Source organism: Sorex fumeus, unplaced genomic scaffold (assembly GCF_029834395.1).
Source record: "Sorex fumeus unplaced genomic scaffold, SorFum_2.1 ptg000024l, whole genome shotgun sequence".
Lineage (NCBI taxonomy): Eukaryota > Metazoa > Chordata > Mammalia > Eulipotyphla > Soricidae > Sorex > Sorex fumeus.
This window is the reverse complement of record NW_026606081.1, coordinates 41,163,075-41,188,549: the sequence shown is the minus strand read 5'-3', so window position 1 is coordinate 41,188,549 and position 25,475 is coordinate 41,163,075. Positions and strand designations below refer to the sequence as shown.

General features: G+C 42.4%; 1 protein-coding gene across 2 annotated transcripts in view; it reads left to right on the top strand.

Annotated features, from left to right (window-relative positions):
• Positions 1-25,475, top strand: part of FBXO8 (F-box protein 8) — a 45,534-nt gene that overhangs the window by 287 nt on the left and 19,772 nt on the right. Inside the window, exons 2-4 of one of the 2 annotated variants that reach the window (XM_056114329.1) lie at positions 14,933-15,008; positions 17,193-17,529; positions 22,643-22,769. In XM_056114329.1, coding sequence (XP_055970304.1) covers positions 17,201-17,529; positions 22,643-22,769 — 456 coding nt within the window. In that variant the 5' untranslated portion in view covers positions 14,933-15,008; positions 17,193-17,200. The remainder of the gene's footprint in view (positions 1-14,932; positions 15,009-17,192; positions 17,530-22,642; positions 22,770-25,475) is intronic. The other variant, XM_056114330.1, reaches the window with a different exon arrangement.

Genomic DNA, 25,475 nt, shown 5'->3' with positions numbered 1-25,475 from the left:
TCTGAACTCTTGCTTCTCTTTTTCCCCTCGACACCCACTCCACTTTCCTCGGAAATAAAGGCACAGCCGGTGCTCGCCAGTTGGCAGAAACTTGCCAGCCCCGGGACTTTAGGGCCAATGACAGCGCAAAGGGTCTTGAGTGACAGCTGGGATGGCTTATGAAAATACGGGACCAGTGTCAGGAGGCGGGAACTGGCGTTCTCCTGGTGTTTCTTAGGCCAGGGAGGGTCATAGGTCAGCTTGGGACCCCCGGGTCAGGACCCTGCCACGTCCTGAAGGAAAGCCAGGAAACGTTGAGGTTTACGATTCTTTGGGCAAGTGTTGCAAAAGGCAGAATTTTCGTGGGTCTTCTTGGGGCTCTTTTTAAAACGTATTTCCCAGTAATATGAATGCAATGCTTTAACAGTTAAAGGTCGCGGTGGATTCCCGGTGACTTTAGTTGTCAGACTCTAGTTATGTAAAATTAGGCAAATTCTTCACTTGCTTTCTCTTTGTCTGTCCCTCTGACTGGGCTCAATTTCCTACACGGAGAATGCTGTTTTGGGCCAAATCACAGACAAGAGTCCCCACCCTCGGTCTTTTAAAGATTTAGTTTCAGTTTGATTTTATGTTCTGTCTGTAACTAGCAGGTTAACAATTTTGTTTACTTGCCTTAACAAATGCAGCTTTTCTTTTTCCTGGGTCCTTAGGTGAGTGTTTCCCGATCAGTAATAGGTGCATGACCTTTCTCATTGCCCAGTGAAGCTGATTTGGTTTCCATGGCAGTTTTCTGGACCCTCTCCACATTTAGGGATGTTCACCATGTTTCCTCCATAGGAAGCAGGTTTCTCCTCCATGAAAAAAATGGTTTCCAAAATTGAGCAGATTTCAGGAGGAAGCATAAAGTTGGCTCTTTTTTTCTTTTTTTCAGACCTGAACTTGCCAGTTTCATAGAATCACCCTGACAGTTTAATGAGCTGTTACAGTGGTTGCCTATTGCTGAGTAAACGCTTTCTCACCCAGTGAAAGCCTGTGACTTCCAACAGCAAACACTATTTGACAGTTTCCATGTTTCAGGAATTTAGCTGTGTCTTAGCCGAAGGTCTCTGATGGTATGTTTCTCCTGAGTTCATAGCCAAGCCCTACTTGGAGACTGGGGTCTCATCTGAAGGTTCTACCCAGAGGGAGAAAGATCCATTTCCTGGGGTACAAGGTGACTGTTGGTAGCCTTGAGTTCTGCCATGGACTATTTATGGTGAGCAGTGCAAGAAGAGCAACCAAGGCTGTCTAACCCCAACAGAGCTAGAAACATCACCTCTGACCTATTGTATTTGCTTTCAGTGAGGCCTTGCAACCCAGAGTCACTGGGGAAAGGGTGGCACTAACTGAGGTCATCATGGCTGTTAACTGTAGGGATTACCACATAGAAATAATGGAGCAGGGGTGAAAGTGATGGTACAGAGGTGTTTGCTCTACGTGCAGCTGACCCTGATTTGATCCCTGCACTCAGCCATGCCCTGAGCCCCTCCAGAAGTGATACCGGAGCACAGACAGGTGTGGCCCACCCCTCTGTCTCTCGCTCGCCAAAGTAATAACTGAACAAAAAAATATGAGAAATGTGCCCGGCGAAGGGATATGCCAGATTATACAGAAATGAAGTTGCATTGACCTTTTCTTTCTTGGAAAAAAAAATACATTTTTTAAAAATATATGTAGCAATTGAAAAAATATTTTTTTCCTGCTAATCATCTGGAGGCCTTTTTCTTGTTTTTGTTTTTTGGGGTTTTTTTTTTTGGAGGGCGGTTGGGAAGTTTCGGCCTGAGAAATAATGTGTGTAAGAAAGAGGAATGTGTATGTTTTTAGGGTCCATATGGGGAGAATGTATGCATGACTAGAGATTGTGTCTTCCTTACCCATGATGATGAATCTGACAGAAAAGGAAGGAAAAATGACATTTAAGGCAGAAAAGTTAGGAAAGGCTAGAGATAAACCTTCCTAATCTAAAAAGAATTCAAGTCAGGGATGGGGGAGAAAGTACAGCGAGTAAGATTCTTGCCTTGCAACCTTGCAAATCAGTGACCCAGGTTCCTTCCCAGTAATTGTCCCCTGAGCGCCACCAGTAGTGATCCCCGAGTACAGAGCCAGGAGAAAGCCCGAGCACAGTTGTGTATGGCTCAACTACCACAGTACCCCAAATTTTTTCTTGAAAAAATCATATCAGTAGCAGCCGTTATGCTGGCATTCGAATGTATGTGTCTAAGCGTTAGGTGACAAGTACCATCTTTCTCCATTACCTTGCTGCCTATCAGCACCATCATTTATGTCAGTGAACTCTAAGGCGCTAATTGGAAACGAAAGATGTGGGTTTCAGGATTTGTTGTGACACTGTTTTGGCCATGACCCATTGTAAAGTTGCCTCTGCTTCTTCCATGTTTGAAAAACATTGTAGATCCTTATCAGTAAAGTACTATCCAAGTTTATTTTTTATACCTCAGGTGCCTTAACACCAGCGTGAATGTGTTAGTTTTCAAATTGTAAACATCACTTTTAAATCAACTTGAGTTTTATCTTAGTAGGTTATAGTCAATTAACTATTGTATGTCTGGGCTATTGGATGTCTGGAAAATTATTAATGGATCTTTGAGGTGATCATAGATGGATTACTTTCATCCCCCAAAATGTCTTTTGGCAGTAACTGATCAGTAAGCCAAAATATGCATAATAACTTTTGATATATGCCATTGGAATATAAATCCCATGGGGGGAGAGCCCTAGGATGGAACTTCAGTGGTACCCAGGACCACCAGGGCTACCCCTCCCACACACACCCAGCAGTGCTGAGGAGACCCTATGATGCTGGGGATGGAATGAAGACCCCTGGCGGGGGAGGGGGATCTGTATCCCAGGCCTCTGAGCTGTTTCTCTAGCCCACAAATGTCACTTTTAAAAAAGAAAGGACTTCTATGAAAACGGGAGGAAAGAAACATGTTCCAGTGAGATCACACCGTCTCTAGAGAGAAAACAGAGGTTCATGAAGTAAAAGAAAGAAATTGCACACCTCAAGTTGGGATGCAGGTGGTCGGTTCCTGGGTGAAATACAAGAAGGTAATTCTTTCTGAGGATTTTTGTTTGTTTGTTGGGGGAGCCACACTCAGGGCTCAGGGCTTACTCTTAGGTCAATATTCAGGAATGACACGTAGTGGGCTTGTGGGACCATGTGGGATGCTGGGGAGCCAATGTGGGTCGGCTGCGTGCAAGGCAGACACGCTTCCTTCTATAATATTGCTCTGGTCCCCAAAAAGGTAATTCTTAAATATCAGTTATCCTGTGGTGAAATTGGTTTGTCACGCACCCTTTCACTTAAAGTCACAGTTTGCAGGAGTCTGTCCATGATAGGAAGTGAACACTCATCTAAAGTTGTCTGTGGACTGGGACCAGGGTATAGTTGAGCATTGGCCTTGCATGTATGAGGCCTTGGGTTCGTGCTCTACCATAAAAGGAAGAAAGAAAAGGGAGGAAGGAAGGGAGGAAGGGACGGATGGAGGAAGGAAGGGAGGAAGGGACAGAGAGAGGAAGGAACGGAGGGGAGAAGAGAAGAGAACAGAGCCTGAATTGGTATTTGCTTTGTTTTCCGTTGCTCGGCTCTAACTGTGTTTGTTGGCGTGTAGTTTGTTGTTTTCCTAGGAGAGGGGTGAGGGTTTGCGTCCATGGTAGCTACTGACCCTAGCAGGGTGAGTAAAGAGACCAGTTCAGTCCAAAACCGGGGGATTAAAAATAATCCCTGTGAGCAGCATGAGCTCTTAATTTTTTTGAAACAGTTGAAAGAATCAGGCAGTGGAATATCACTTGCATAATAAGCGGAAGAACTCAAATGAGCCTCAAAGTCTCAGCTTCCTGTTACATCTGAATGGCAACCTAATATTCTCATTGGTTTTGATGCCATTTGATAACACTCATTCTCAAATCAAATTTGACCAAAAAGCAAAACCTTCAGGAGAGAAAAAAAGTAATATTGTAAATCTTCTTGGATTGAAAGAAATGAATAAACCAAACAATAACAAATGGTTTGCCTTTCAGTAACAAAAACTGTTCTTCCTGGAACCTGATCTTTAAATTTAATGAGAGTTTTGTTGTTGTTGTTGTTGTTTTAATGCATTTAATGTGCCTCCTGATCTCTTAGTACTGAACTATTTCCCTTTTCCCCTCAGAAAGACCTCCTTGTGGGTGCCTTCTCCTCTTTGGTTCTCTGCATCTGTGGCCTTGAAGTTTTAGGGGTGTGATTGGTTATCTGGTTTTTCTTTTCCTTTTTTCATCAGTTTCTGTACTTTGTTCAAATTTGGTTGTCCTTTTGACAGTAGAAAAATAAAACCCAGGCTGCCCATTGGATTAGAAAATACCCCATAGAAAATATTTTCTCATATTCCATATTCTAATGGCATTCAGATCACATGGTTTGAGAAATTTAAGACCTAAAGTAAACAAATGGCTATTTTTCATTTCTACTGGAGAAAAACAGGAAATTTCTGAAAAAAAGGAAAACTCAATCTCTCCAACCTGAAGTTTTAATAGGGTTCGCATCTTTAGTGATTATTCTTTAGTACACATCTCAGCTCTTTGTTTGACATAGGAAAATTTCTGGTTTTGCCTCTGTTACTCTACCTGTTCCCCTATTTGGGGCCACACCCAGCAGTGCTTGGGGGTTCCTCCCAGCTCTTTGCTCAGGGATCACTCCTGGAGGGGGTCAGGGGACCAATAGTCGTGGGTCAGCTGTACACAAAGTAAACACCTTAACCTCTGCCCTATCTCCCTCTGCCCTCAAATGCAACTTTTAAATCAGAATATTTTTCTTGAAGACCTCCAGCCTTTTTCCCCATCTTTCACTCTATTCTGTATCTAAATGGTGAGTCATTCTTTTCTCTCTTTTTTTTCCATTTTATTAAAACACTTTATTTTAAATGCTTTGTTTACAAATTTGCTCGTGATGATTTGTTACAGGCATTCAATATTCCAACCAGTCCCACCACCACTGTCACCTTCCCTCCACCATTGTCTCCCTTTTCCCAATCACCCTCTCAAGCCTGCCCTGATAGCAAGCCCACTATAATTTATTTTATATTGCTTGTTATCATTAAATGGCTAATGGAATGATCAGAAAATGTTTGCATAGAAGAATGTTTGTGAAAATTGTTATCTCTCACCATGGGACATTAGGTCCTTGTCTGAGGACTTACTAAGCTCTTACTGCAAGTTCAACCTTCTGTGATTTTGTTACTTGGTTTCTATGTTACATCCCATCCAATCTGGTGTGCTACTACTACTGGGATGTCAATGTTGTAGAGTTTGGACATGTCGCTTGACTGCATATGCGACCACTTGCTCCAGAAAATCCAGAATATTCAACTATACAAGTAACTGGGAAGTTAAATATTTACTGGGCATGACTGCTGGGTCTTCCAGAAATGCGGAGGAGATGGTAGGAGATTGTCCATCCCACCCTGAGAAGGCCTGGGGTTTTCAGCCACAAAGTCTCATGTACCTGAAGTTTTCAGCAGATTGGATTCTCTATGGCCCTTAGTCCTGAGGTGTTGGGGTTCAGCTGGAGGCATGTCAGCAGCTTTGGGGTGGGAAGTGGCTGTATAGGCTTTGGTAGGGTGGGAACTGGCCTTCCCACTTATGAGATGGAAGCAGAGGTCTCACTGGGAACAGGTGTCTGTGAAATTTTTGCAGCTAGCTGATCTCTTTTGAGATTTATTTATGAGTCTCTGAGCAAGACTGGTAGATGAGGTTATATGGTGATGGTGGTGGGATGTTCAGCCATTATTTTCTTTTTTTTTTTTTTTTTTTTTTAATTTATTTATTTATTGAATCACTGTGGGAAAAGTTACAGAGCTTTCGGGTTTAGGTCTCAGTCATGTAGATACCGAACACATTTCCCTTTACCAATACTCATTTTTAACCCCGAACCCCAATAGACCCCCACCTCCCACCCCTCCCAATTCTTATGAGGCAGATGAGTTCTAGTTAATACTCTATCTACTTTGACTAGATAGATTATTTCGATAGAAGATGCACAATTATTGTTTAGAGTTTACGACCCACCCCCCCCCCCCCCCAATCAGACATGCTGAAACAGCGTTGTGAAATGATTTGCTTTCTAGAACTTGGTTTAAGAATAAAATGATGTCGCGCGGCCGCAATAGCGGCCGCGCGGTTTTGAATTTCTGCTATTTTACTTATTGACCCTGGAAGAATTTCTATTAAAAGTTAGCTAGTTAAGAGATTGATTTCTGTGCCCTGGAGTCGTGGCCGTGCCGGAGAGCCGCTCGTGGGGGGCAGCCGGCGACCTCGGTGGGGCGTGGGGGACGGCCCACAAAGCCCCCCTTCCCATGAGGTCCCCGCCGCTTCCCCGAGCCCGGCTCAAACCCGCTTTCCACAAGGCTCCCGTGCGGCCGCCATCTTTCTTTCCAGAGAGGAGCGGGCGGGCCGGTCAACGCCCTTCCCCCTCCGGGCAGGCTTGGTGGCGCGCATCAACACAAGTCCATTTGCTTTTCTGCTCCAAGCGGCTGGTTCTCTGTGCTAAGTCCTTGTGCCTCCGGGGCCGTGGCCGTGCCGGAGAGCCGCTCGTGGGGAGCAGCCGGCGACCTCGGTGGGGCGTGGGGGACGGCCCACAAAGCCCCCCTTCCCATGAGGTCCCCGCCACTTCCCCGAGCCCGGCTCAAACCCGCTTTCCACAAGGCTCCCGTGCGGCCGCCATCTTTCTTTCCAGAGAGGAGCGGGCGGGCCGGTCAACGCCCTTCCCCCTCCGGGCAGGCTTGGTGGTGCGCATCAACACAAGTCCATTTGCTTTTCTGCTCCAAGCGGCTGGTTCTCTGTGCTAAGTCCTTGTGCCTCCGGGGCCGTGGCCGTGCCGGAGAGCCGCTCGTGGGGGGCAGCCGGCGACCTCGGTGGGGCGTGGGGGACGGCCCACAAAGCCCCCCTTCCCATGAGGTCCCCGCACAGCCATTATTTTCTATCCTCAGTTATATTTGAATACTTGAGTGCCCTGGAATGAGGAGAAGCAGTGGGACAATGATCTTTTTCTTAGACAATAGTACTTCAGTTAATGTTGCACTTGTGACTTAAGGACATTTTGATGAAAACTTCTTGATATTTTGCAGGGTGCTTTTGGTTTGGTGGGGGCTGGTGGGGCTCTGCCCCCAGCTCCAACAATGGTTGCTCCTGTGGTGATGCTCACTAACTGTGGTGCCAAGGAACCCAAACCTCCTGGGTGCCAAGCAGGTCCTCAGCCCACAGAACCGACTGGCACCAAAAAGAGCTTATAATGGGTATATAAACCTCGTGCTAATCAAATGCTGTCTATTATTCTTTTGTATACACTCAGTGTTTTTGTTTATTTGTTCTCACACTCAACATGTTGCTGTGGGTTTGGAACCACACCCAGAGGGGTTCAGGGGCTCGTTTAGCTCCTGGGAGTACTTTTGACTGAACCCAGAACTGCTGTATGCAAAGCATGCACTCCAGCCCTCTGAGCTATTTTCTCCCGCTTGAGAAGAACATGACTCTTGAAAACAAAAACTTGATGTGCTTTGCCTGCTAAGAGCCCAGGGTTTGAGGCAGGCACCTCCAGGGCCTTGGGCCCATCCTGAGTACTTGGAGCAGCCCCTTGAGCACTGAGCCATAGTAGCCCCCAACACCAACCCCCCCCCCAGACAAACATTGACATTTGCAAAGAAGAGCTTTTTCTTCCATAGGTATTTTCACCACTGTACTGGACCCACCCGGGTTCGATTCCTTTGTCCCTCTTGGAGAGCCCAGCAAGCTACCAAGAGTATCCTGCCCGCACGGCAGAGCCTGGCAAGCTGCCCGTGGTGTATTTGGTATGCCAAAAACAGTAACAACAAGTGTCACAATGGAGATGTTACTGGTGCCCGCTCGAGCAAATCACTGAACATCGGGAGGACAACACTACAGTGCTACCGGGCAGAATCTAATCTGATCTCTTTTTTCTGCAGCCGCAAAAGTAGAACTGGTTTATTTTGATTTTTAGAATACACTTTGATTCGGGGTTGGACCTGTATCAGCCAGCGCTCTGGACTCGTGATATGTTTCGAGAGTCCTAAGGTAACTGGGAAGGGCCTATCAAAGGGACTTCTCTGGGCCGCTCGCACTCCACATTCTAGAGCCTTCAGCTTTGTAACGCCACATTCCACCCAGCCCGGGATGCATGCTTGCTCTTCTCTCTCTTCCCCTCCCTCCATTCAGAGGGCACCAAGATTCCAGCTCAGGGTGCCTAGATTGTTGCTGGAGTTGCTTAGCTATCCTGAGCAGTAACTTATTATTATTTTTATAATAGTGTATTATTTCTTTTTCTTTATGGCACTCTTCGTCTCTCTCCTAATTTCCTCAATAAAACCTTCACTTTACTATTCCTCTTCTCCTGGAATTCCTTTCTGCAAGGAATTTAGAAAATCCTTTTTAAAATCTGGGACTGACTTTTCCTTTTCCAGAAAAGAACACGATCGTGACTCAGCCTGAGAACCGTGTGCCCCCCACCTCCCAATTCCTAGGGTAGGAAGCCAACTCCTGTACTGCATATAGATGAAGTGGGCCCACGGCACAGACTTTATTAGAAATACCATAGCATTTCCAGCAATACAGAGCCAAACAGAGTTATTTATGTACTTTGAGTATTAGTAATTATACCAATTTGCTTTTTAATGTATTTTTCCAGCATGTGTAAATGTCGTCCCTCCAAATGTCAGATCCCAAATGAATGAAGTTTAGAACTTGGCTGATGACCACTCAGATAATAAACCCCCTAATTATCAGGTTCTCTATGAAATGGGCAAACCACAAGGAGTAAAAATGACCATGAAAAGGGGCTTGGCCGGGTGGCTATCAAAGGTAAAATGACCTCAATGGAAAGGGCCTCACCTGGACCAGCCCTTTAACTCTTACTCACTCTTAAGTCACAGGGTTTTAAGAATTCATTTTTTTCCCCGAAGCGGAAAATAAGGACTGCATACTACAGGCTAATCAGATTCTGTGTTAGTTTCAACTAGATTTTTTTTTCCACATCAAAGCTGGGTGCTTTCCCCAGTAGCCTGAAAGAGAGGCCACAGCTGGGAGCAGCAGTGACGGGAGATGAGAGCCAGTGATGAAGAAGCAGATGGCACGCTGCCTGTGCCATCTGGGAGCTCTTAACAGTTCTGGGCATAAGGTGTGGTAACCGGGAACAAAAGCGTCAGACTCCGACCAACCTGTATTTTCAACCAGCCTGTTTCATTTGCCAGCCCTGTTACTCCACACACAGCCACTACACCTCTATGGCTCAATTGTTCTCAGCTCAAAGATTCGGACGCTGATCTCCACCTATGAGAGTTGTGGTGGCAATAACATGAAATAATATCTAAGAAACCTTAGAGCGGTTGTATAAAGTATGACATGTATGGTCATTTCTAGTACAAAAGTGATACTGCTTAAAATTTGATTTACTAAATAGTTCATGGGCTGGAGCGATAGTACAGCAGTAGGGCGTTTGCATTGCATGCAGCCAGCCCGGGCGAGCCGGGTTCAATTCCTCTGCCCCTCTCGGAGAGCTAACCAGAGTATCTCGCCCGCACAGCAAAGCCTGGCAAGCTACCCGTGATGTATTCAATATGCCAAACGCAGTAACAACAAGTCTCAAAATGGAGACGCTACTAGGCCCACTCGAGCAAATCAATGAACAACAGGAGGACAGTGTTTGTTTTTTGTTTTCAAATAGTACATAAAGTTTGTGGGCATAGTTCCATGTACAGAAGGAGGGAGCAGCCAGGAATGCCAAACCTTAAATCTTCATACCCCAGAAGTTAGAGGGATGGGGTTTATTTTTTTCCCTTGGGGGAGAAAAAAGTTCTTTAAAATACAAATAGTGCTCGGAGGTGTCGCCCAGCAGTAGAGCACATACCTCTCATATGTGAGATCTGTAGTTTTTGATCCCCAGCCTTGCAAATAAAGAGAGAGATTCTCATCAAAAATAAATCCTACTGTTTGGTGTTTTTCTTGACTGAGGCATCCAACTGCATATCTCTTTTTTCTTTTCTCAAAGGTGTCCGCATCCGGTGGTGCTCAAGGTTTATTCCTGTCTCTATGCTTAGGAATCATTCCTGACAGTGTTCATATGAGTGACCTTATGTCTTTCCAGGGATCGAACTCAGATCAGCAGCATACAGGGCAAGCACCTTACCCATAGTGTTGTCTCTCGGCTGTTTCTCTTAATTGTATTCTGAGCATTTATCTGGTAATGTTTTTTGATCTGTTTACTACACTAAGCCCAAAGCCTTAGGGAAGCAATTCTCGTATTGCTGTTTTTAATTGAAAAGATTTTATTTTTCCTCTACAAATAAGATAAAAGTTAAAATTCATTCTTCAAAACTGGTACCGAGGATAGCTTTGTACAGTGGTCAAGCCACTCTTCAATGTTGTGGACTTCTTTCACTCAGAACTCTATTCTCTCCGAAAAATCTGCTATTCCAACTACACTTACAAATACAGAATAGCTCTTAAACTTGCAAGTACACATCAGACTTAAACTCAAAGAATTTTTAAAAATTCTTGATTCTGGATCCCACAATGCGGAGATTTTTATTTGCTTTTTTTATTTGCTTATTTTTATTTGTTTTCTAAGTTAATATCCTTTAATAGCAAGTTTTTTTAATGATAAGATTCAGTTCACATATTGGATTTGTAGGCTGTGGATTTTAGTTTCCTAAGTTTAAAATGGCCCTCACTAGCACTTGTGAAGAAAAAACCATACGATCAACGGACAAAAACCAGCAGGTGCCTAATGCATCTCAGAATTAGATTCAAGTTAATGTTTTTTTTTTTGCCTAAAACACTGTAATTTAATTTTTGTATCCTTATTTGATTAAGTATTTGCTGATTTGATTGCTTTTTTTTTTCTGGACCACACCTGGACTGGGCTCAGGGCGTACTCCTGGGTCTCTGATCAAGGATTATTCCTAGTGGTTCTCAAGGGGCCAAATGTTACCAATCAGAGAGCAAACTGTGATTCTGTGATTGGCCATATGTAAGCCAAGCGCCTTACCTACTATGGTATCTCTCTAGCCCTTAAAACGGAAATCAAATTTTGATTTGTTCCATCTGAGCACCTGTTTCAGAGTTTGAAATGCCACATGAGACCACAGCATCTTTCCATCTCTTTTGTCTCCGTGTTAATAGATTGTTAATGATAGCACAAGGACCTGCCTGTCAGACCTTGCTATTAACACTATTTCTTGTAAGGCATGCTGAGTTTTGAAAAAAAAAAAAAAAAAGAAAGAAATGTGAAGCATAAAGCAGTTCCTTTTCAATGCATTTGGTTGGGGGAAACAGGAGGGGGCATACCCAGTAGTTCTCAAGGTCTCTTTTCAATCCTGCACTTGTACTACTAAAGAAATGCAGTAGGGCTGGAGTGATAGCACAGCGGGTAGGGCATTTGCCTTCCACGTGGCTGACCCAGGTTCGATTCCCAGCATCCCATATGGTCCCCCGAGCACCACCAGGAGTAATTCCTGAGTGAAGAGCCAGGAGTAACCCCTGTGCATCGCCGGATGTGACCCTAAAAGCAAAAAAAAAAAAAAAAAAAAAAAAGAACATGCAGTACTGAGTCTCTAACCCAGGCGTCTGGTGTGGTGCACAGCCTGGCTCAGCCATGAGCTGTCTCTTCATCTCTAGAAGTTGCTTTTCATGACTTTATGTTTGTGTTTGTTTAATTCTTGATATACATAAACTTCATGTTTTGTTTTTGATTTTTGGAGTCACACCTGGCAATACTCAGGGGTTACTCCTGGCTCTGCACTCAGGAATTATTCCTGGTGGTACTGGGTGACCATGTGGGATGCCAAGGATCAACCTGGGTCAGCCGTGTGCAAGGCAAACACCCTCCCCGCCATACTATCGCACCGGGCGATCGTAAAACTTTCTTCATAAAACTTCATTTATGAGGAAAAACATAACAATGTGATCCATCAGGGTTACATTGCAGTTCTTGCTCTGTTCTCCCTGCACCCTTGGAATTAAGAAACACCCTATCTTGCTGGGTTGTTGCAGTGATGGGAAATACAAAAATATTAGCACGAAGCTAAGCACAGATGAGCAGGGAGGCAGCCACAGGTGGGAACTCTGGAGTGACCCATCCTGGAGCTGGGCAGAGTTCATAAATCAGAAAGATGACCAGAACGGAACAGGAAGCTCCAAACCCACCTGTTACCTTGGCGGGAAGGGGACCTAGGCCACCAAAACAATTAGCAGAATAAATATCTGTGTGGGATGTAGAATGAATGTACCCACCATGAAGGTTCCCAGACACAAGGGGCCTTCTCAAAGTCCTGTCTGAGGCCTCTCCTGCCTCATTGTACCTCGGCGTATTGTGGGAAAGTCACCAATAAAGAAACTCCATTCTGGTGCCCTTCTTTCTGTCTCGACATTACTGTGATTGCCAGGAAAACTATACAAAGTGCTCTGAACTCCTAGTCTGGGCTGCGATTTCAGGTGATTACCTAATTGTGGCACGTTTTGACATTCAGTAATTGGATCTCTTTGCTTTGTTGCTTGAAGATAGTTTTGGTGAGATTGACAAAGTGAATTCCCTTACAACACGATCATGTCACTAAAGGTTATGAAGAATGTCCGAACCCTACAAAGCATAGCAAGTATCAGCATGAACAGATGAGTTCATGCAGCCAGCAGAACAGAGGCTAATTCAAGCATCGTTCAATAGGTTCTGCCAGGTGCTTAATTTTTCGACTTTAAGAGAATGGTTTTGCCCCACCCCATGACTGTTGTTTTCATTTTACTGATTGTCATCATTATTATTTTTCCATATTACTAAGGAAGAAACTAGAGCTTGGAGTGATCTAGTAGATTTCCTTCTGTCCATTTGGCAGCGGATTCAGGATTTAAGCTCTTCTGTGTGACTTTAGTGACCAGCACTAGACTCCCTCCATGCCTGATTCGACGCCGTCCATGGTATTGTGTAGCAACCGGGACTTTTTCAAATGTGTAATTGGCAAGGCTTTTGGGGGCTGTACACATAATTTAGGCTAATATGTGTTGGTGAATTTCTACCTTCTCCCAGCTGAGTCCCTGGGTTTGGTTTTTGCTGTTTGAATGGATCGGATGCTGGCTTTCCTTTCTACCATCCAGAGGCTTTCTGAATCACATTAAGAGTGCTCAGTGTAAGCAATCCCCATTATGGTCCAGAGCCTTAGGGGAATCACCCTGGACCTGTGTCCTAGCAACATCCCTGAGAGTTACACAGAAGCCAAACCATCTGCTGCCAGGAAGATGCTACAGTGGAAATGGATAGGAATTGGTAATGAAATACAGAGTCTTTGGGCATCATCATTACCCAGTTTGATTATTCACCTATAAATGGCAAAGAGCAAATGAGAAGAACAGCTTGTATTATCTAAAAGGACAAGATGTTCAGCATGCTTATCCGTCAGTGTGGTTTCTGGATATTTTCTTGCTCAGTTACAGAAATGGCCCCAATGAATATGAAACACCTCTATGCTTGTGTGTCTTGAAAGGTAAAGTGTGGGTAAGAACTTATGAGGAAACTTGGCATGTTGCATTTGTTTGTTCGTGATGAGGAACCCAGGCCTCATGCTTGCAGAACTTGAACTTGGCTGCTGAGCAGCATCCCTGGCCTTAATTTTGGGGGGTTGTTGTGTGGAGAGACCCGAGAGCCACAGACAGTGGTGTTAGGGCGGCCATGCATTGCCCCTAATTCATAACCCAGGGCCCTGTGCAGCCCTTTGAATGATCCCCAGTCCTCACATGGTACATTTGAACATGAATCAAACTTCAGATCGCTTAAACATTTCTGTTGACATTCTGTATCTTTCTGTTAACGAAGCAGGCTATTTTTGTAATTTTTGTCCTTTCTCAAATGTAAGCATTGGTATCATACCTTCTGTCATCTCTTGAGATTTTTTTCTTTTCTTTCTCTTTTGGATTCTTGGGCCACACCCATGGTACGCAGGGCTTACTCCTGACTCTGTGCTCAGGGAATCACACTGGGTGTCAGGAATGGAACCTGGGTTGGCCACGTGCAAAGCTAAAACCCTACCTGCTCCACTACGGCTCAGGTCATGCTTTTCCTTTTTTTCTTAGTTCTATGCCCTTCCTGAGCCCCCATATCTTTTCATGACGTGATAGCCCATCCTTTTTACTGCTAGGTCGTCCATTGTGTGGATCTGCCACAGTCTCTCTACTCACCTACTGGAGGCAATTTTTGTTGCTTGCAAGTTTTTATAATTATACTGAACGTTGTTAAAACAGTTGTATGCTGGGTTTTTTTGTAGACAGAAGTTTTCCATTTATTTGGGTAAATACCAAGGAGTCTGCTTGCTGAATCAGATAGTAAAAGTGGGTTTTGTTTTGTGAGAAATGCCAAACTGCCTTCCAAAGTGCCAGTGCTGTTTTACATTCACACACTTTCCCTGGCATCTGGTGTTGTCTGTGGTTTGAATCTCAGTCATTCAAATGGATGTATAGCAATGGCTCCTTGTTGAACCCTCGTTCTTAGTCAGATGTGTTTTGCAAGGAGCTCTTTCAGTCTGGCTTGATTTTTCTGGGTTGTTCTTTTAATAGTCTATATTGAAATGTAAAATTTAATTATAGCTTAACCAAAGTTTAGAGACAGACATCACTAATTTGGTATGTGTTTCAGGGAGGAAGCTTATCTTTGTGACTTCTTTGTGAAAACAGATTTCCCACATTTGAAATTCACTGATAAGTTCCTTCTGTTCATACACCACTCACCGCCTTCCCCAGGCCTTCAGCCCTATATGTTTTAAGTGGCTCAGGTGGAAGCAGTTGAAACTCTCAGGAATAAAAGTTAGCAACTTATCTGCATTCCATTTGTTTGTTTGCTCGTTCATTTGCTTGTTTGTTTAATCCACAGGTGATCTGCTACAGCAGCCATCCTCCAAACTAGTCAGTAATTCAGTGAATCTGCTAGGACTTGTGCTCTGTGCCTTGTAAAATACTTTTCATAATTACATTGTCATTCTTTGGAATTCAACCCAGCTTTCTAATTATTCCTAATATTTTTCAAAATTACTGACCACATTAGATTGCCTTTTGTTTTGCTCTGTCTCATTAGCCCTTCTTGTAAGCAACTCATTAAACCTGTATTTTTGGAAGGCCCGCACCAGGGGGTGCTCAAGGGGCATCCCCAGGGAGGTGCTTGGGAATAATGAGTCTTGGGTATTGGGCACACTGTGCCAGGCCAGGGATCCAACTCGTGGCTCCAGTGTCTATGGCCTTGGACCTGTCTCCTCAACTCTGTTTGTCTTTTTAACAGTCCCAGCCCCTGAGAACTGGGGAGTCACTGAAAGTAGGCCAAGTGGTTTGTTTTTTCAGTACCCATCCTGGTGCTCAGGGAGCCATTTGGACCAGGAATTGGGTCCCTCATTGAGTTATCCACGTAGACCTCGCTCCTCATGGGTTGGGCCATCTGTCTTTCTCTCTTTTAAACGGTAATTAATTGATGAAGTTTTGCTCCTTGTTCAGCAGTCACTCCTGACCCATTGCTCAGGGACCACTGCTGGAGAGTACTTGGGGACCATACATTGCCAGCGACCAAATCTGGTTTTCTGGGTTCAATGCATGTCCGCCATTTAAGGAATCTCCGAAGGCCCCCAAAATTTTCATTTAAAGTCAGGTGAGATAGGTACAGCAAAATTTATTGAGATTCACTTTTCCAGAGTGTCTAGTTTTTGAAATACACACACACACACACACACACACACACACACACACACACACTCACACATTAGTTGTCTAGCTGGATATATAGAAATAAGAATATTGTGTTTGATCATGAAAATAATTGTATTATCTAAATAACCACTTGCATTAAATGAAACTCTGATTTTGTTTTTTTTTTCCCCAGTGGATTTCTTTGCCCAGGCAAAGTTACTTATTTTAGATCCAAGGTCAAATAGGAGGTCGAGCCAGTACTTCTTTAAATGTTTGATTTTTTGAGGTAGTCCATTATTCCTAACAGATTAATGTACAGCTGCTCCAGGTCCACTGATGTTGGAAGACCCTGGAGCACTCTGTCCCCTGCCTTCTCTCGAGCATTTTCAGCATTCTTTAGGGATGTATGGTAAAGAAATGAAAAATACATCTAAAATGTGGATTTTTTTTTTAAAATTTCAAGTAACCACAAAACTCAGTAGTTCGTATTGAGCTATTTATCATTGTCTCCTAGGTGTCTAATTTATAAGGTTTCTGAATTAGACTTCGGGGCCTATGTTACATTTTATTACAGTCTTCAATATACTTGTAGACTGGCAAGAATTCAACTGAAAGCTTGTAGAACAGCTGTTCCTCTTCTGAGGGCTTGGTTAGAAAGGCTTAGCTTAGCTTACCCTGAACCTTGATTAAAAAGCAGAGCCTAGAAGCCTTTTCACTAACATCCTGCATTCTCTGATCAGAGCTGTATGTTATTCTGGCGCCTGAGTCCACATAATTTAGCGTTTGGAAGCGCCTTTGGGACATCAGGAGCATTTTGATCTTTACCACTTGGGACAAAAATGATCATGTTCCCCAGGGATTTTAAAGGCAGCTGGCTAACTGGGATCAAGGTGTTGCACAAACCAGTTCTTTTTGTTCACAGTTGGTTTTTCCACAATCCCAAGTGTTCTTTAGACTCTCACTACCAGTGTTAAAACGCGTCTCACTATTCCTATCCTTTCTCTATCCCAACTGCCTTCTCCTCCAGCATAAGTCAGTGATGGTTGGAGAGATCGCTTGGGGTGAGAGATGTGTGCTGAAAGTAGACAAAGGACCAAACATGATGGCCTCTCAGTATCTGTATTACAAACCATAATGCCCCAAAGTAGAGAGAGAGAGTAAGAAGGAAAGTGCCTGTCAGAAAGGCAGGTGGTACAGTAGGGAGGGATACTGACAACATGGGTGATGGGAAATGTACCCTGGTGAAGGGATGGGTGTTTGATTATTATGACTGAAACTCAATCATGAAAGCGTTGTAATTATCTCACGGTGATTCAAATAAAAAAATTTTTTTTTAATAAAACACGTTTCAGTAAGGAATTTTAATTTTAATTAAGTGAAAGCTTCCTACAAGAATTGCTGGGTGTGTTTGGGATTGCTTTTTTTTTTTTTAATGTCTTGCCACACTTTCTTTCTCCCAGGCTTGCAGATGGGTCAGGGGCTGTGGAGAGTGGCCAGAAACCAGCAGCTCCAGCAGGACGGCTATAGCGAGCAAGGCTACCTCAGCAGGGAACAGAGCAGGAGACTAGCTGCGGGCCCCATCCCCAGCAGCGGGCACCGGAAGCAGGTGCAAGGGGGCATGGATCTCTATCATCTCCTCAAGGCCAGGAAGTCGAAGGAGCAGGAAGGGTTCATCAACTTGGAAATGCTGCCTCCCGAGCTTAGCTTCACCATCCTCTCCTACCTGAACGCCACAGACCTCTGCTTAGCCTCATGCGTTTGGCAGGACCTTGCCAACGACGAACTTCTCTGGCAAGGGTAAGTGGAGCTCACCTGTAGGATTCAGGTTCTGTTTGACATCCTCGTGCTTCAATAGACTTGGCTATAATAGTATGAGATGTTTCACTATATTGCTTTAAAAAAAAATTCTTTTTTGAAGTCTGTAAAGATGCAGTTTTCCTAGGAAAATGTGATACCAGAAAAAGTAAACAAGTGCCCCAAGCAATAAATAGAGGGTAGGACTCTGGCCTTGCATACAGCAGACACATGTTCAATCCCCAGCACCCCACCTGGACCTATCTATAAGCCTTTCTGGGAGTGATCCCTGGGCACGGAGCTGGGAGTGAGCCCAGTGATCCCTATTGGATAGCACTGGGTTGTTCTTGCTGCTCCTGCAGGGAGCTTAGGTTTATTGAGTCACTCCCACAACAGTGCAATTGAGGTATACCCAATTCCACCAGGCACTAATAATCCTAACCTGCTTTTCTCTTTTCTTTATTTCATTTGTATGGTTTATTTAGCAGTGTCCTTTTTGTATAGGCACAAGACAGTTGATGCTATGTTAACATGGGGATTATGTGACTCCAAAATAATATTTACTCCTGGACACCCATATTTACTTGATTTAAGCCTCAGTTGCCCTTAGTTCCTAGCACTCCAAAAGCAGGGTCGCAGCAAGTGACTGATAGACCCAGGGCAAGCTGTGAGCTACCCTGACATTGAAATGGGCCAGGCTAAGCGCCACAGTACTTAACTATATGCTAAGAGCACAGTCATGGATAGTGCCCCAGAAGAAAGAAAATGATGGGATTTACAATTAGAAGAGAGGTTACCAATTAAGGTATGTCCATTCACTAGAATGCATAGCTTTTCATCTTATTCTGAAAATGCAAGGTGTGAAAAGAGAATTTAGAATTCTAAATGGAGACAATTCACACTGCTGTGTTTCCTGTGTGAAGAATGAAAATGATTAACAGTCCCCAGATACAAAATATTCCCCAAACCTCACTGTTTCCTTGGTGGTAAATGGAGTGGATGGTGTCTATTTATTTACATACTTTTTTTTAAAATCAGAAGTATACTTCTTCGCCTAAAATGTTAACTGATAAATATTTCAGACTTTATTTTTTCTTCTAGTTGCCATCTCATCAATAAAGTAGGCAAATAATACTAAGGAGATTTGAGAACCAAAAGTAGATATAGAAATTTTAGCAGCTGTTCTAACAGTTCAAATTTAAGTTATACATCTGAGAACTTTAGATGGAAAATAATCTGTTTTGTAGAATCTAAGTGATTTCTTGTATAGACTAATAGAATTGAATCTTGAAAATGTTGCCCAATAGAAAAACTGACCTGTTTTTTAGCATCTTTGCCAAGTCTCATTTTTTTTTTTATTTTATTTACATTTCGGTTTGGGTGTCACACCTAGTGGCACTCAGGGATTACTCTTATCTCCATGCTAGGTGATCATTCCTAGAAGGGCTCAGGGTCAGGAATTAAATAAGGATCTGCAAGCAGCCTACCCTCTGTTGATATCTCTCTGCTCTCCCCCAAGTCTTATTATTTTAAAATGGGATTTTATAAGAAGGTACAACATAACTAAAACAAAAATATTCTTGGAACTTTAATTTCAAACTGAAAATGTGATGGTGAATTATCTAAATTGCCAAATTTCCAAATGTGAAAATGTCTTGTTGACAAAGACATTCCTCACTCAGGCTTCATGATTCCGCAGAATTTTCACTGTCACTGTCACTGTCCTCCTGTTGTTCATCGATTTGCTCAAGCAGGCCCAGTAACGTCTCCATTGTGAGACTTGTTACTGTGTTTGGCATATCAAATACGTCACGGGTATCTTGCTAGGCTTTGTCGTGCGGGCGAGATACTCTGGGTAGCTTGCCGGGCTTTCCGAGAGGGGTGGAGGAATTGAACCTAGGTCGGTCGGGTTGGCTGATTGCAAAGCAAACACTCTACCTGCTTTGCTGTCGCTCTAGCCCTGCAGAAGTATAATGTTAATAATATGTTTTTTTTTTCCTCAACCACTAAATAACAAAAATCATAAGTCTCTTGTCTCATTGTCTTGTCATAGGGCATGTTCTGCAGAAATGTGAGGAAATTCTGTTAGTTGCATTTAAATTATAGCTGTGAACTAGAAGAAGAAATGGAAATACTTTAAAACTGATTCATTCTTTTTTTATAATTACTTCATTCTAATACTTCCAGAAAACAATTTAGTATTTTTTTGAAAAGAAAAGAAATGTTTATTTCTAAGCTTATCTGAACTCAACCAGAATGTAAACTTGAATGGAGAATAAAATCTACATTTCTCTTTTCTAAAAGAAATACAGATTGTTTACCTCATTATTATATTTGGTTTATTTTCCTGTGTGTTTTTCCTGCAGTTATTTTTAATTAAGAGCTAAGTTGTTGTGAAGACTAGCTTAGGTCTTAAACTTTGAATGTTTTGAATACTTGTCTTGAGACGTTCTGTTCCTTTCACATAGTTTAGTAATAAATCAACATCTATGGGATTAGATTTGAAAGGCTGCTCAAATGATGCAAAAGAAAATTATTAGGAAAGAAATTTATTAAACTTGATGTTTTAAAATATATTATTAATTAATAAAAATTATCTGGGCTGGAGCGATAGCACAGCAGTAGGGCGTTTGCCTTACAAGCGGCCAACGTGGCCGACCCGAGTTCGATTCCTCTGCCCCTCTCGGAGAGCCCGGCAAGCTACCGAGAGTATCTCGCCCGCACAGCAGAGCCTGGCAAGCTACCCGTGACGTATTCAATATGCCAAACACAGTAACAACAAGTCTCATGATGGAGACGTTACTGGGCCCGCTCGAGCAATTCGATGAACAACGGGAGGACCGTGACCGTGATGAAATAAAAATTATCTAAGAATCTAAATGCACAACTTAGATAGTCTCATTTAATTATATATTTTCCCATTATTCTTAGCAATTTTCTTTTCCTGTTGTTTGGGTTTCAATGGGTTTTGTGTTTTTGCTTTTTTGTGCTGGAGGCCACATCAGCTGTACTCAGGACTGACTCCTGACCATGCTCAGGAGTCATTTTGGTGGCACTTTGGGGACTATATACAGTTTCAGGGCTTAAACCTGGGTCAGCTGCATACAAGGCAAGCACCTAAACTCCTATACTATCTCTCACACCCAATCCTAACATTTTTCAATGTTGTGGTTTCAATACATTTTTCTTGCTTTTCTGTGTGTTGTTTGCATATAAAAATGAGAGACTTGGGGCTGAAGAGATAGTTTAGGGATTAAGGCCCTGGCCTTGCATAAGCCAGCCTCTGTCTGATCCCTAGCACCCCATATGGTCCCCAAATACCTCCAGGAGTGATGTCTGAGCGGAGAAACAGGAGTAAGCCTTCAGTGTGGCTGGAGGTGACCCCAAAACCAAAAATAAAATAAATAAAATTTAAGAAGTTTGTGGTAGAAATCAATAATGAATATTAGAAAGTGAAATTATTTGAATGTTTATCTTTTTAAAAAAATTATCTGGTTTATAGGCCAAATGCTGCTGTGCTCAGGGTTTACTCCTGGCTCTGCACTCAGGGATCACTCCTGCTGGTGCTCAGGAGAACCATATGAGGTACCAGGGATCCAACCCCAGTCAGCCGTCTGCAAGGCAAGCACCAGGCCCAGTGTACTATCACTCTGGCCCTATCTCTTTATTTTTTTAATAGAAAAATCAGATAACTTTGAGACATTCTGTCACTGTCACTGTCCTCACGTTGTTCATCAATTTTCTCGAGCGGGCCCAGTAGCGTCTTCATTGTGAGACTTTGTTGTTACTGTGTTTGGCATATCAAACACGACACGGGTAGCTTGCCAGGCTTTGCCGTGCGGGTGAGATACTCTTGATAGCTTGCCAGGCTCTCCAAGAGGGGCGGAGGAATCGAACTCGGGTCAGCCATGTTGGCTGTGTGCAAGGCAAATGCCCTACCTGCTGTGCTATCACATCAAAATAAAATTTTAGTATTCTCATTCTCTTTACGATAATGTACTTACATTTAATGATCTGTGATGTATAGTGTCTATCTAGAATTTCTAAACAATGTAATATGCCTTTAGTTTTTAAATAATAACCACACACCTCTGTTAAGATCTAGGAGCTGCTATGTTGATCTGCAACAATTTATTCTGCAGTATAGACTTTTAGATTTTATAGACCTTAAACAAAAATGCACTGGAATATTATAAAGAACCAGTGTTTTGAGGCAGTCCCTTAAAACACCTATGCTTAATCTCACAGCTTTTGTGGTACACATTGAAATTTTAAGTTTTAATTTCTGTTGAGGTAATTATTGAAGGTAATTAGGTAATTATAGGTAACTATAAATACTTGGTACTATAATTTAGGAATTCTGTTACCTGTTGTTAATATATGTTGTCAAAACAAAAATGTTCTCCTGGGCCAGAGCATTCATACTGCAGGTAGGGTGTTTGCCTTGCACCCGGCCAACCCAGGTTCAATCCCTGTCACCCTATATGATTCCCCAAGCACTGGCAGTAGTGATCTCCGAGTGCAGAGCCAGGAGTAAGTCCTAAAGTTTCTTCCTCTGTTCAAAGTCTTGTTCTCCCATTCAGGTTCACTGGACAGTAGAGCTCATGTTCTTCTATAGATCATGTTTCATATCTTATTTGAGATTTCAAAGATCTCACCACTACATAAATTTACTAGGCAACTTTGTTTTCTTTGATTCTTTATTTGTAGATCTGGCCTCACAGGATTTCTTTAAAAGATTAGGCCAGTTATTATTTAATGCTTTAAATAATGTCTGGCATGTGTGGACACTTGGTAAATGTTATTTTTTCTTATTAACATATGTATTATAATTTCTATATACCATATAATACCTTATGCTTAGCTTCAGCCATGTTCACAAACACTAGTCTTTGTGTGCTAGCAAAGCTGCTAAATTAAGGGTATTTGTATACTGTACTGTAGTTAAAAAATAAGTACTTTATAAATAAATACATAATTAAAATCTTAATTTTATAACTATGAAACATACTTTATATAATTTTATGTACTTCTTATCACATATATGCATTTTTAACTCAAATGTAACCATGTTATCCTACTTATCCAATGTAACCAATTTATTCTACTTTTACAGGTTGTGTAAATCCACTTGGGGTCACTGTTCTATATACAATAAGAATCCACCTCTAGGATTTTCTTTTAGGAAATTGTATATGCAGTTGGATGAAGGCAGCCTCACATTCAATGCCAATCCAGATGAGGTAAGTAAAGAACCTGAATATTTATGACATTCAAACTTTATCTCGCTGTTGCTATAATTTTCCAATATAATAAACCTAAGAGTAAAAGAACATGGCTTTGAATGGACCTTTTTTTCTTTGTTAGTCTATCTGGGCCCACTCCCAGCGATAATCAGGGATTACTCTCACCTTCTGCTAGTGGTCACCTCTGGTGATGCTTGGGAACCATGTGGTGCAGGGTTCAAATCAGGGCCGCTGGACCGTCTCTCCAGCCCTGAAATAAGCCTTCCAGTCACTGTGAAGCATGGTATTGGGGGTATGTCTCCATGACGGTCATTTCTCTGTGACCTTGCCATGGCACATTCTAATCTTTCCACAGACACAGGGTCTTGCTCTTCTCTACCTGATTGAGATTTTCCTACCTGGCAGACTGAGAAAGGGCATAAAGGACATTCATTAGGATGGGAGGACAGTTCAAAAGGCCGGAGCACAGGGCCTGACTTGCAGGAGTCCCATAGTACGATCCTCGGTACCACAGGCCCATCCCCAACTTTCACTGCCTCGTAGAGTCCTCGAGAGCCCCACGTTGCTGGACTTTGAGCACTGAAGTGCCAGGCCACCACACCTGGGCCAGCAGTGGCCGGGAACAGCTCAGTCTTTCCGATCACTGCCTGAGAGGCTTCTCCCCCCAAAAAAAAATATGCTCACCGAATTTTATCTGCCGTATTCACTTCCTAGATTATTCTTTCTCTGTAGTCATGATGCTGCTTTGCTGGAGAGCCAGAGGCAGTCGTACAGGGGTTCTGACTGTACGTGTGAAGCTCATGCCTTCCCACTATCTACATCCTCTTTATAATGGTCTTTCACTAGAGAGAGGGACAGGGAAAATGTTAGTCTGCAACCCATTATAATGCTAAGTGCTGCTTTTTAACACCCTAATTCTGTGCTGACAAAACTGTTTGTATAAAATCGAGTAAGTTTGGGGTTGGATATTGAATAATGCATTTCTTTTCAAATTACATACGAATGACCAAAATCTTAAGACCATTCTTTCACTTTTTTAATTATTTCACTCTTCACAATTCATCTTGAAAGAGGTTCATATTCTCAAATGTTTAAATGTTTTCCGGAATTCCTTTGTGTGATGGAAACCACACAATAGTACAAAACTGCTACTATTGTGAAGATTATTTTCTATGGAGAAATTTAACTGATAGTATCTTAATTACCTAATTAAAAAAAAATTTTAGTCTTGACTTTCACTGTTATTAGAAAAATTTCTCCCATGAAAAATAGGGAACATTAAGCAGAAATATTGATTTTATGACATAGTATGGCATATTTCAAATATTAGATTTTAGGGGCTGGAGAGATTACACAGTGGGTAGGATGCTTGCCTTGCACGCGACTGACCTGTTCAGTTCCTAGAACTATATATGGTCCCCAAAACCCCACCAGGAGTGATCCACGAGCACAGAGCCTGGATTAAACCCTGAGCACTGCCAGGTGTGACCCAAAATCCAAAAGAATAAGTAATAAATAAACATAAGCATTAGATTTTATTTTACTTAAGTTTTTTTCTCTTTATCAGATTTTTCTGATCAAGGAGTAAAATTATACGTAACACCATTGCAAAGGTGTCTTGGTACACATTATCAATTAAACCCGGCAAAGTATGTATTATGCAGCTTGATACAGTGTTCAAAGGAGAGTATTCTTTCCTTTGATCTGTGTTTCAGTGTTTTCTTTCAGTGAATAACAGATGAATACTTTCAGTGACATCAAATGATTTATGATCAAACTAAGCAATGGAAGCCAATATACTATATGAATTTAACAGATTTTCCTTAGAAGTAGAATAAATACATGTTATAGTAAATGGCTTTTTTAATGATGCATTTTGTCAGAAATTACCCTTGCTTTTACTTTGTTCTTGGTCAGTTCCAAGTTCTTTCTATACTAGGTAGTAGCATTGGAGGTAGGGACGTGTTAAGTCATAAAACCAATATACTATATGATTTAATAGGTTTTCCTTAGAAGTAGAATAAATACATGTTACGGTAAATGGCTTTTTCAGTAATGCTTTTTGTCAGAAATTACCCTTGCTTTTACCTTGTTCTTGGTCAATTCCAAGTTCTTTCTATATGAGGTAGTAGCATTAGGAGGTAGGGATGTGTTGAGTCATATACCATGGTGATACCTACTCTCTGTGAGAAATTAGGCTCCAGTTCTCTGAGCATCCAACCACATGGTTTCAGAGATTTCACTGTTCCTCATTAGACTCAACTATTACTTATTACTAACTGAAACAGTCCACAGCACAGGCAGTATACAGTAGGCTGTCTAGTTTTGCATCCATCTCTTAGGCTTATTGGATGATGGTTATTGAACTAGAACTGAGACAAAACAGTCCGGTTTTTCACTTGAGCCACAAAAGGATCAAGTTGGGCAGCGGCTCTTACAAGCCCCCCCCCCCTTCTTATTATACCCAATTTATAAAGGCGTTCTGGTTCCTGTCATGGATATGACTGAAATTTAGTAAAACTGTCATCTTCAATGCATATCACTCGTAAATGTTCCCTTCTAAGGAAAATGTAACTTGGTAAGTACTGGGTTATAGATTTCTAAGGTCAGAAAAGTTGGATGTAACTGCTGATATCAGTTATGGTAAGTAGTCACTTGTTGCGAAAGGAATCCCAGTTCTTTAGCATTGAAAGCTATAGAACT